Here is a 13,479-nt window from a genome sequence, read left to right as displayed (position 1 = left end):
TAATACTTGAGAACGATTTTCCATAATATATACCCAACAAACACGAGAGAAATCATCTATAAATGTAATAAAATACTTGGCTCCAAAAAGGTCAGTGGTTCTACCCCAGACATCTGAATGGACTAACTGAAAGGGAGCACTAGAACACTTATTTAACCTATTTTTGTAAGTAGCACGACGATATTTAGCTAACTCACAAACCTCACAACTTAAAGACTGAATACTAGAAGAAATACTGGGAACTAAACTTCGCAAACTAGCTAGAGGAAGATGACCAAGACGTCTATGCCACTGAATAGGAGAGACTGAGACTGAGACTGTGAGAGCCTGCTTCTGGTGAGAGTGCCCATAATCATCTTGAAAGTAATAGATGCCCCCGTGCTAGGGGTGTCTCTTTTTGCCGAATTTCCGATTTTTCCGAAATCCGACCCGAAATTGGTCTGGCTCTGGGTGTAGTTTTCATGGGCCGATTTTCCGATTTTCCGATTTAAAAAATTCGAAAAAAATTGGATCGGATTGGATATAATTCTAAAATCCGATCCGATCCCAAAAATTCAAATTTCGATATTATTGCCAATTTATTCCGAAAATATATACTTCTCTCACTATCCACTTGATTAGATCTCGATCGTTCATTCATTTTCTATTTTTTTACTTCCAAAAACAAAACAAAAACATAATCTAGCCGCTACTTCCCCACTTGAATTGGACCACTCTACTGTCATTACACCGTCTGCCATAACAACAATGATATGAAAAAAAATGTCATTGAGTCATACAATGATTTCCAGACCAATCCAAAAGCCAAATTCCAATAGATAGAATATTATGTAAAGCTACTTAGAGTCCAAGACCATAATCCATTATTTATGCAGACATTTCACGCTTCAATTTCCATACACGAAAAAAGATTGAAACATTACAAATACCCGGACCTCAACGAATGCAATGCTTGCTATTGGTGGTCGGGTTCTTTTTCTCATTTTTCTTGGATCACTTGTTTGAATGAAAATGGGTTTTCTCAAGAAACAAGTCGCATTATTGTTGTTGGTACATTGGTGTTGTGGACATGGTTTTCTCTCCCTACAATGAACATTGGTATGATATTCCAAAAATAATTGAAAGTAAAGAGATCTTTGAAAATTTACTAAGTATTCGAAATTTCGAAGTTATTCGAAATTTCGAAAAGTTCAAATTGAAATATATTTTGAATCAGAAAAAAATTGGATCGGATTTGGCTAGCATAGTAGGTTCCGAAAAAAATTTGGAAAAATTCCGAAGGAGGTTAATCTGATCCGATCCGATCCGAAGTCACCCCTACCCCGTGCTCATACCCCCCCCCCCCCTACCAACTAGTGTCTTTGTCTGTAGATCCTGAAACACAACATGAGTGGAAGAAAACATGACATTACAATGAAGAGATTGGGTGAGACGATGAACAAACAATAGATTAAAGGGGAAATTTCGAATAAGCAAGAAGACAGAGACAAGTGATATATTACAAGTTAACTGAATAGTACCCAGATTAAGAATACTAGCCTGCTTAGCCCCATTTGCTAATATGGCATATGATGGTGTGTACAAGTATACTCAAGATTAGAAAACAACTGGGGATTACCTGTCATATGATCAGAAGCTCCTGAGTCAATAACCCAAGAGTTGTTACCACTTGTATGAAGACATGTTTTACCTGAATCGGCTAGGGTCGTAGTGGGTTGGTCGGACAAACTCGATGAACTGGGAATAGCTTGTATCCGCTTCATCAGGGCTGCAAAGTCTTCTTGAACTCGTTGAAAATCAGTCACTTTCTAATCAACTACTGTGGCATTGTTGGCTTTGTGCAAAGGTGGGCGTCCTAATATATCCCAACAAAAATTAGAACTATGATTTGTGCACCCACAATGCTCACAAGGATCAAAACTGCCAATACCACGACCACGACCACTCCATTGGTTACGACCACTCCCACGGCCACGACCCCCTCTACCTCCATTACCACGACCAGAGGAGGGGTTGTTATTGCTGCTTGGAGGGATCAATAAAGCCGCACTGTCATTGTGCCTTGGAGGAGGTGCAGTAATACAAGACAAACGAAAGTAAGCCTCAGACAGAGTAAGGAGCTTAGATTCAGCTTGAACTTGGGCTTTCACATTAGCAAACTCGGGACGTAGCCCAGATAGGAATTTTGAGACTCGAAATTCCTCTCTTTGTTTCTTCAACTTATTTATGTCTGTAGTAAGTGGGTGATATATATTTAGTTCTTCCCACTTGCTACGAAGAGAATTGTAATATTCAGAGATAGACATATCTCCTTGAGTGAGATCAAAGATGTTCTCATACAATTGAAAGATACAAGAAGTATTATGAGATTAAGAGTATGATTCTTGTAGATACTCCCAAATCTTCTTCGAGGTTTTAAAAAATCGCACAGTATTACAAACATCTTTCTCCATAGTATTCCAAAGGAAATTCTTAACCAAGGCGCCATCTTTTGTCCAAGTTGTCTTTCCTTTATCATCTGGGGGATCTGTCAAATGATTTTTCTTACCTTTTCCAGTAAGATAAGCAGTAACTGCCTCTACCCATTGAAGGTAATTGGCAACACCCTCCAATTTGACAGAGGTCATACCAACAGAGAAAACAGACGTATTACCGAATTCATCGGATTTTGGAACAACATCAGTCATTGTAAAGAGAAGAAAAACTCACTTGATGGAAAGAATACGAAACTGCGAGACAAAGTACTACAAGCGCGTGTGCGCTTTGAAGACGCTTTAACTGAGCGCGACCCGCGCCTGCACGTAGAGAATGAGAAATACAGCGAGATGACGATACCACGCCTTCGCCTTATGAAAACCTGACGCACTCCTCTTTATTAATACCGAGAGATTGTGGAAGCGAAACAATACTAAAACAGCAACTAATACTAAAACTGGAACCTTGAAACTGAGGATCTCTCTCCTAGCATTCTCTAAACAGAGTCGGCTCTGATACCATGTTATTTATGCTAGGAGATACATATGGTGGTTAGCTGGTTAGGTTAAAATGATTGAGTGGTGTAGAAGAAGAAGAAGAAATAATGGAGGCACAAGAAGAAGGTAGGGTTTAGAGTATATTTTACTCTAACCTACAATACATATATTTATACTAGTCATAGACTTAACCAAAATAGTAACAACTTAAATAAGGTACGGTCTCACACTTATAGAATGTGTGAGACCGACATTACATATTTCAACAAAATATATATAGCATAATAGTGAATGTGTGTTGTTAAATGTATATTTTATAACAATACGTTAAACAAGTGTATCATAGATGTTAATAATAATGTCAACGTGCGTGTATATTATGAATTAACTAATACATTTTATATTTATTAACTTATGCATGTGTATATTTAAATATGATACACATGCTTGATATATTGTGGTACATGCACTTATTATAAACCAATATATAGTGTTCATGTTAAAAATTAGTGATGAGATACATGTAATTGTAAGACGCATGTACTCGCATGTTCGATTTAAAATGCGAGTTAATACACGTGTACAAATATATGTGTATGCACGTAAAATATATTAAGATAACAAATATATGTGATTGCACGTAAAAAAAAATCAAATTTTTTGGTTTAGATATTTGATTATTTTAATTTCTATATCAAAGCTTGAAATTATCACATGAATGGTAAATGCTTTAATGTGTATGATTGACATATGTTCATAGATTGATGTAAATATGATTGTTGATACATTACTAATTATACATAAAATATTATCATGAAGGAAAAGAAAAAAAATAAAAATAAAAACAAGTTTTAGTGTTTAAATGATTTAAATTGTTTAATAATCATAATAAATAATAAATACCCAAATTAGAACCAAAACCGATAAAAAAACTGTGGGTTTTGATGTTTTTGGGTTGGGTTCTATAATTCTCATACTAAAACCGTTAAGAACCAAAACCGATAGAACCGCAAATAGTAAAACTCAAACCGAAACTGCTAAAACCCGACCCATTGGCACCCCTAGTCAACAGAGTTTAATCTTTTCAGGACTCCTTGGGAAACGCGCACATTAAGTTCGGTACTTCTTAGAAAATGCTGAATTTCTGCAAAATTCTGGAGAGAAATTAGGACGCCAGAAAACTTGAAGATTTTTGCAAAAGTATATCAAGAAATCTATTCAAGGACCAAATGAGAACTCTCAAAGTCAGGGACAAAGCTAGATTTGTGAGATTATGTGCACACCCCCCCACCCCAAAATATGCAATTTTTATTTATTTATTTTTTTTTTTGTTAAAAGGTCTAAACAATAAAGATCAACAAAATTATGTATTTATTTCAATTCACAAAACTAGAAGCTATTAATTGATACTACTATGTTTATATATATCTACATAATCTAGCCTACAACAATTCAACAAATTGTTAACTTCCTATAATGTTATAAGTCTATATAACCCTACTATCATGTGGAGAAAACTATAAAAGATTAACATTGAATATAAAAAATTACTGTCAGTACCCTCCACTCTCAACCACTCGTGGCAGACCACGTGCCCAGACTACAAGCAGGTCGTGCATACGACATAAGGTCAGGTCGTCCAAACGACCTAGGAAACATAACCGCTACAAGCTAGTCAACAACATCATTAATGATAGATCATTACTTCATAACGGAAGGAGTAAAAGCAATCATCAAGACAGTGCAAAAGGGGGATTTACGCCTATAAAAAGAGGCGTCTTCTCCATTCTCAGGGAGGAGGTTCACATTCTCCATCTCCAACTCAATCACTCAAGATGAACTACGTCTGACTTGATTCCAGTTCATCAGAGAACTGGATACGTAGGCAGCTCAGAACACCGACCTGAGTTCAGTCAAATATCTTATACAAACCCTATTCTCCGAGATTGTAAGGTCATGACTAAAATGTACCTCTACATTGGTGCCATCTGCCGGTTCGTTTTCTTGAGAAAAAGCATTCACACTATTTTCTCAAACCCATGAAACTTGGTAAAACCACCATGGAAGAACAATCAACATTCTTCCAGTCAACTATCAATGGCAGCAAGCGAAAAGTCAGTGTTCTAAGAGATAAGTCTACATTCAACTATCCTTCATTTATACCAATCTTTAATCTTTGGATCAATTCGGATAATCTGTGCACACTTCTATGTTGCAAGATATACTTCATACTTACAGATCACTTGCAGTCGATCCAGTACCAACCCGAGGGCAACAACTACCACCATGTCACACATTCTTTTACGACGAATCGGTGACAATACAAATCCAGGAATCCAACTTATAGGTCGCTCCTTACCAGGTCAACTAAGGTGTTGGTTCAACCAATCTCAAACAGAAATTTCAAAGCATGCTAATATCAATGAGGAGAAGCGCACACTAACACAACTTATCACAGAGCTATATCAAAACCTCAGCCTAGATCTCATGCAAAGACCTCCACCAGGTCGTCCATCAGTCTTCCATCAGCCAGGTCGTCATCAGTTAGCTCATCCTCAGATTAGGTCATCCTCAGGTCAGGTTGTCATCAGATCAAGTCATCCTCAAGTCAGGTCAAAGCAGGTTTACAACCTGGAAGAAGCAACCAATATTCCAACTATCAGTTCAACTCGAACACAATCATTTGTCGTTCGGCTTGTTGTACAGGTTGTCATCGGTTCAATTGGAGCTTGAGCGAACATCAATATTCCAGTCGTCCCCTGACCACCACCTTAATAGAAAGCTTCGCGATCGATGATGTCAATCAATCCAAAAAAGCTCGCTCGCCATGGAGTTATACCACACACAAAAGTTGTCAGCATCAATTGAAATAACAAATCAAGGGGAAGCAATACTTTGTCGAATCAAGGAATCAACAATTCCAAACTGAGAAGCATCCAAGTGTTCCCAAACCAGATATAACAATTCAAAGCATGTAGTTCCCTCCTCAACAGTTCGCATATACTACAAACCAGTGAGTCGCTCGAATTGCAAAATGGCAGCTCACTCCCTCGCAGTTTATTGCAAGTCAATCAAGCTGAGGGCTAGCCATAGCCATCTCCGAACTGGGATAAGTTATTGCCATCTAAACATGTCAACCAAGCTCCAACACTGGGGCTAAACAAGAGTAACACCCACAGAGGGCTGCTTCTACTACGAACTGGGGGCTAGCGATAAACACGCCAGCTCAAGGCTAACTATCAATCATAGTAATGCCCCAAAAGGCTTACTATCAGCCAACCAAATTGACATCTACGATCATAGTAATGCCCCTAAAAGGCTTACAAATTAGCCAACTCAAATGGCATCTATGACAATAGTAGCGCCCCCAAAAGGCTAGCTATCAACCAATCAGCTTGACGCCCTACTAAGGATCAAGTTCGAACCATGCACTATGATGTCAGATCGTAATCAATGACGCTCAACGGGAAACAACCATAGTGACGCCCCTAAAAGGTTACCTATCAACCATAGTGATTCCCCTAAAAAGGCTAGCTATCAGTCATAGTGACACCTCTAAAAGGCTAACTATCAACAAAAACGCCCCCAAAAGGCGTACAAATCAACTTAACACCAACACCAGGGTTAAGCTTGATTCAAATGTAATTACCACTCAAGGCTAATTATCAGTCAAATCCAATCCACGGTACCCCCAAAAGGACTACAAATCAACTTAAGGCCTCTGGTAGGGTTAAGCTTGATTCAACTGTAATTACCACTTAAAAGCTAATTATCAGTCAAATCCAATCTACGATCTACGCACTACGAACTATGACATATAATTTATGATCTACGCACTACGAGCTATGATCTGTGCACTACAATGTAGGACTTACCACATTAACTCCCAACAAAACTCTAAGTAACAAACGACATCCAGCCTACAAACACAGAAAATTCAATTCGCAACAATCTCCATTTTCAACCAAGTAAGACATGTGGTCTCCTTTATTATCTTTCTTTACACCACTATTCTACAAACAGTGATATAAAGAAAGGGGGTTATGTCAGTACCCTTCACTCTCAACCACTCATGGCAGACCACGTGTCCAGACTATAAGCAGGTCGTGCATACGACCTAAGGTCAGTGTTTGGGTAAGAACTCACCCGAACACACTAACGATCTTGTTAGGGAGATTGTTGTAGAATTGTTGAGACTGTACCTTCAATGGCTACCTACGTATCCAAATTGTTTTCTGGAATCAAGTCTATCAAATGAACGTAGTTCTTTGTTTGAAATGATTGTTGGATATTTATAGGAAAATGAATATGTTACCATTTCCTTAGTTGATGAGATATTTCCCTCTTTGTACGAAATCTTTCCAAAAGCTTTATATGGAAAAAATCCCTTGACATATCTCTAGACTTGCTATATATAACTTGGGTGTTATATTAGTGGGCAGTGTCATTGCTCCAATAGAGGGCATGCCAGAATGCAACACTAGTAGGCAAGCGGGAATGCCACAGTAGCGGGCAAGCAAGCACACCTCACTAGTAGGTAAGCGAGAATGCCACAATCAGGGGCGGATCCAGGGGGGCTGCAACACACCCAAGCTGTCACAATCCGAATTTCTAAATAATTACACAATGAATATTTGAAATATAAATATCTCAAACATCGCTATGTTATTGTCTAAAAACCCAGGCTATGACGGGGTAGATACAACACATGCCAAAACCTAAAACCCAAGAATTTTCCATCATCACTTTACTAAGCTATCATCCATCCAAACAACACATGTAACAAACTCTAAGAATAAAAGCCTTCAATATCTTATTCTCATTTCCTACTAAAAATGTACCCTACGTTATTACATCCCTCCAAAAAGATCAGACCTATTAAAAATAAACTCCCGGATTGCTCTAGAAACAAATCCAAATCAAACGCCGCGGTTCCACTGCCTTCCACCTATGTTCCCAAGAACACACCCACGTTGCCAAAACAAAGCAAACATGGGACAACAAAATGAAATTTGCTGGTATGAGTAGACTAACCACATATAAACATTTCCAGACTTTACTTATCAAACTAACACTTTAAATCTATCATAACCTAATCATTCTCAGCTTGGAAGACAGGTAGTTCCATCATCTCAGCCGGCATAGTTTCTTCCCAAGCAAAACTTCCATTTATATAACTCATTATAATAACTCATTTTAATAACTAAGTAATTGAATTAAAACTTACCGATATCCAATGCAGTATAAGGGTAAGATCGCGTCTCTACACAAAATATTATTAAGTCATACCCTCCTACAAAAGAAAGTTAGTAATTTTATATAACATATGTACATATCATATAGGTATGCAAATGCAAGTCCAAGCACACCCGTACAATCAATGAATACAACTAACCCGCAAGGCGAATACCTTAGTTCCTCTCTAGGGCAGTCCAAACAATTTAGTCATTCATAGCACATTCAATGAATACCCGGGTCATTCATGGCACATTCAATGAATACCCATTTATAACGCTAACGGGCCATTTATGGCACATTCAATAAATGCCCACCTAACATATGACATCATCAGTCATAAAACTCATTTCCAAAACTTGATGCGTGGAGAGATCTACAAGGGTGCGGTAAATTGTTTACGCATTATTGAACTTTATTGCATATATTATTTCAGAGAACGAAGAGTATCTTGTTTCTGGTATTTTTGGTTTACACGTTATTAATTATATGGATGTCTAAGTGTCATAATGTTGTATATCATAAAAGACTGAAATATCACATAGTAGTTAATACACGTACACCAGTATATATAGAAAGGTCTTAGCCTAAAGCCAAGCACGCTTATAGCACTAGACCTATCCTAATAGACCAAATCATTATCCGAGTTAAAAGTCAACTCTGGTCAACTAGTCAAAGTCAACTCTGATCAACTAGTCAAAGGGTTATTTTCCAAAACGGTGTTCGTCCAACAGGTCCTGACGCAAACCAGTATGCAAAACGCTTCAACCCATGGTCCTAATCCTACTAAACAAAACAAAGCCCAAAAACCAAAGCCCAAGCCTTTATAACCTGACCCAACAATCTAAAATAACTTAAACCTACAAGTTTGTTTCAGCCCACAAGTCTACAAAACACTTAAGCCCACAACAAAACTTAGAAACCGGCCTAACAAACAAACTAAAGTTTAGGCCCAAGCCCAACCGAATTAGAATTAGAATTGGTGAGACTGGGAGCACCGGATCCAAATCTCGGTCATCCCCTCCACCACCAGCTCACATTTTTCGGCCACCTCTCCTCCCTTCCTCATCATATCGGTTTTGCTCCTGAGGAAAAACCATACAACATTAACAAAAGGTAAAACTAAAACCCTTAACTTCATCCACTCCCTCTAAACTAGATCTGGGAATTTTCGACCTCCATTAAAGCTTGTTCAAAGCTTCAACCACACACTCTCCAGCACCCAAACAACCATCAACAATCCACCTCAACCCAACAACATAACCTCAAAACAAAATCAAACAACCAATCATTTAAGCAACACAAAATCCGGACGATTTGGTTCTTGCTTGAATGCCATTAATGGCTGTTCAAGCTTCATAGCACTCCCACTCTCAAACAATCACCTCTACTTCACCACGCACAGCCCACCCAACTCCACAGTTCACCCACACAACCCAACAGCTTAACCAACGAATCTAAAACCCGACATCACCCATAATCTAACAATCACCATCAATCTAAAATGCGACAACGCATATTAAATACTTAGATATGCAAAGTAAGTTACATAAATTCTTAATGGCTTGATCTATCAATTTTTTTTCAAAGGATCCGGACCAGTTTTTCTTTCGGAGACCAGACTAGTTCTTCCGTCGAAATCTAATATGTAACTTAGCACTACAACATACCGTACTGAACAGAGTATCAGGCGAACAGTATGAACAGTAAATACATATATATCTTTTTCCTCGTATCATAAAATCTATAGTAAACGAGAAATCAAAAACGTAAAATATCTACTCACCCGTGATTAGCTCCGACTGTCAGCTAGCTATTCGTAGATTTCCAGAAAAACTTCTCTCCTCCCTTTCCTCTCTGTGAAAGCCTCTTTCTGTAACACTCTCTGTTTTTTACCAACCCTATTTTGTTTCTTTTCTATTTTTAAAAAACCCCCGAAATAGGGAAGAAGGTTTATCCCATAAACCCACGTCTCATATTTCCACTAACACTTATCCTATTTTATTTTATCTATTATCCTTTATTATTGTTATTAGAAAAAATAAAAGAATAAAACACGGGGTGTTATACAAGCTTTTGTCCAAAAAAAAAAATACTAGTGTTCAAAATAGAAACTGAAGGCAGAAAGCCAGGAAAGTTAGCCCAACCCAATAGCCAATTGACTTATTGAGCCCAGTCGCTTAATCAATACGTGGGATAAAAATAGAATGGATAGATTCGAAAGTTAGAAAACGAACCGAACAGAGAGAATCTCTCGATTAACTTACTCTGAAGTCTAAAGTCTAAACTCTCGCCTCTTGGGTAACTCTCGGGTGGCTAGTGACGAGCAGTATCTCACACTCTTGGTTCTTTTTCCTCGCTCTTGGCCTCTTGGGAGTATTTGCTTATTCCTTTCTTCGGTTCTTTACTTCTTCGACTCTTGCAAACTTTTATTATTCTCCTAAGGTAAACTTTTTAATTCAATTATTCTGAATTTATTAACTTATTATGATACTTGTTTAGTTGTTTAAATATTTATGCATTAGACATTAGTTTAGTTAAGACACCAATTTATTTAAATTGTTTATATGAATTCGTTTATTTGTCTAGGGATTTAGTGACACCAATAGAACTATTTGTTTGAATTGGATTATGTTTTTATGCATTATAAATTTTGGATTGTGTGGATGATATGATAACGCCCAATGATAATTATTTTCTCTATCTATTGTATATTGATAATTATTTATATCTTAGGTTACAATGTCGCATCATCAAGCGCCCAAAAAACCATTAACTATTCTATCGTTCTATAAGTGAAAAGATGATAAACCGGAAAGTGGCGAAACTTCAACATCTATTCTTGATATTTCAAAACTTGATGGAGATGAGCAACGTCCCACCAAAGTTCAAGTTGTTGAAATTGAAAGAGTTGAATCTTCTTCTCGAGTCCAAAGAGTCGGAGTTGAACATTCTTCCAAAGCTCAAGAAGTTACACCTATGGAAGTTGATGTCACTTTTCTATTTGAACGTGATCCTGGTAAACGTATTGCTATATATGAATAACCGCTTAACAAACGTGATGAAGTCCGAGTAGCTTATCTTAGAATGGGACCTTGTCGACCGACTCATGAGAATGAAAAAGATTATCTATTGACTATGTTTGGAAAGCAAGGACGTCGGTTCAACGCTAATTGGTACAAACTATTTCCTTGGCTAAAGTACTCACTCCACAAGGATAGAGCATATTATTTCTATTGTTTTCTTTTTGAAACCAATCCTCCAAAGTATCAAGTGTATACCATTGATGGGTTTCAAAATTGGAGGAAAGTTAACAGTGGGAAGCAATGTCCTTTTTTGAAACATGAAGGTGGTCTTTGTTCTCCACATAGGTCGGCAACATTGTATTGTGAGAATCTAATAAATCCTTCTCGACATATAGATAGTGTTATCAATAGACTTTCTAATAAAGTGATTGCAACTAAGCGGATCCTACTCTGAAATGTTGTTCAATGTATTCGATTGCTTGCACTACAAGGGTTTCCTTTTAGAGGTCATGATGAGTCAAAGAAATCAAAGAATTGTGGAAGCTTCCTTGTAATGTTCTAGTTTTCAAAATTGTTGAACAAAAAAGTTGCTGAAATAAAAGGTAATTGTTCGGGAAATGCCATGTATACTTCACATGGTATTCAAAAGGCACTTTTGCATATATTTGCCGAAAATGTGAGAAAGAAAATACGTGAGGATGTTGGTGATGCAAAGTTTTGTATCATTGTGGATGAAGCACAAGATAATTCACGGAGAAAGCAAATGGCAATTATTATAAGATTTGTTAATCATGATGGTTTTGTTAAAAAGGGTTTTGCTATTATTGTTGGTGTTGAAGACACTTGTGTATTAACTTTGAAAAAAGAGATTTCCAAAGTTCTTACTAGTAAGAATTTGCTTATTGGAAATATGAGAGGCCAAAGTTATGATGGTGCTAGTAATATGCGTGGTCAATGAAATATATGGATTACAAGCACTATTTCTTAAGGAGTGTCCTTATGTATATTATGTGCATTGTTTTGTGCATCAACTACAACTTGCATTAGTTGCGGCTTCTAAAGATGTTTCCGATGTTTGGTTATTCTTTTCAAAGTTGGCATCCATTGTTAATCTTCATGTTCTACCCAAGAGGAAGAAAGAGTTAGAGAAAGCTCGAAAAGAGGAAATTGAAAACTTGTTAGCAATTGGTGAACTTAATAGTGGACGAGGTGCTAATCAAGTTTGTACATTGCAATGAGCTGGAGAAACTCGATGGAATTCTCACTATGAATCCATTTGTAGCTTGATGGAGATGTATGATGTAATTTGTACGATTCTTGAACTCATCATGAAAAATAGGTCTAGTAACACCATGCGTGGGGAAGCTAAGGGTTCTTATGTTGCTATGAGAGACTTTGAATTTGTCTTTATGTTTCATTTATTGCATAAGACTATGGGAATTACAAATGTACCATGTAAAGCCTTGCAAGTTAAGTCTCAAGACATTCTAAATGTCATGGGTTTAGTCTCAAGTACGAAGGAGCTTCTTCAAGAATTTAGAGAAACAAGTTGGGATAGTTTCCTTGGGGATGTGATTTCTTTTTGCAAGAAGCATGACATTGATATTCCTAATATGAGCTCTGGTCATATGATGGGTACACGTCATTCTTGCCAACATAATGATTGTATTATAGTTGAGCACCACTACCACATTGATATATTTAATGCTGTAATAGATTACCAGTTGGTGGAATTGAATAGTAGATTCTCTGAGGAGGCAATGGAGCTTCTTTCTCTTAGTTCAGCTTTGGACCCGAAAGATGCTTTTAAGCACTTTCATATTGACGACATTTGCAAGCTTGCCAAGAAATATTATTGTGAAGACTTCACGAAGCAGGAGATACTTATTTTGAGAAGTCAACTACAACATTATAAGCTTGATGTGACTCGTCATACTTGTTTTCATAAATTATCTACCATTTTTTAGTTATGTCGAGCTTTAGTTGAAACAAGAAAGTAAACTATTTATCATTTGATTGATAGATTGATTCGTCTTGTCTTGACTCTTCCTATCTCCACAGCGACTGCTGAACGAGCCTTTTCACCTATGAAACTTGTCAAAACACGACTCTGTAACAAGATGGATGACGAGTTTCTTGCGGATTGCATGGTTATATACATTGAAAGGGAGTTTGCTAACGAAGTTGATATAGAGTTAGTAATAGATGAATTTGATAAGAAACCTCGCAAGTCACGATTTCATTAG

The 13,479-nt window shown here is 37.2% G+C and overlaps 1 protein-coding gene across 1 annotated transcript; it reads left to right on the top strand.

Moving 5' to 3' along the window:
* Nucleotides 1–12,666: 12,666 nt before the first annotated feature.
* On the top strand, nucleotides 12,667–13,479 carry LOC147479840 (uncharacterized). Its single transcript, XM_086578502.1, has 2 exons — nucleotides 12,667–13,171; nucleotides 13,295–13,479. Exons 1-2 carry the CDS (start codon nucleotides 12,667–12,669, stop codon nucleotides 13,477–13,479), a joined length of 690 nt encoding a protein of 229 aa, XP_086434628.1.

Source organism: Coptis chinensis, chromosome 8, assembly GCF_015680905.1.
Source record: "Coptis chinensis isolate HL-2020 chromosome 8, ASM1568090v1, whole genome shotgun sequence".
Lineage (NCBI taxonomy): Eukaryota > Viridiplantae > Streptophyta > Magnoliopsida > Ranunculales > Ranunculaceae > Coptis > Coptis chinensis.
The sequence above is the reverse complement of the archived record's forward strand: the minus strand, read 5'-3'. Positions and strand labels throughout refer to the sequence as shown.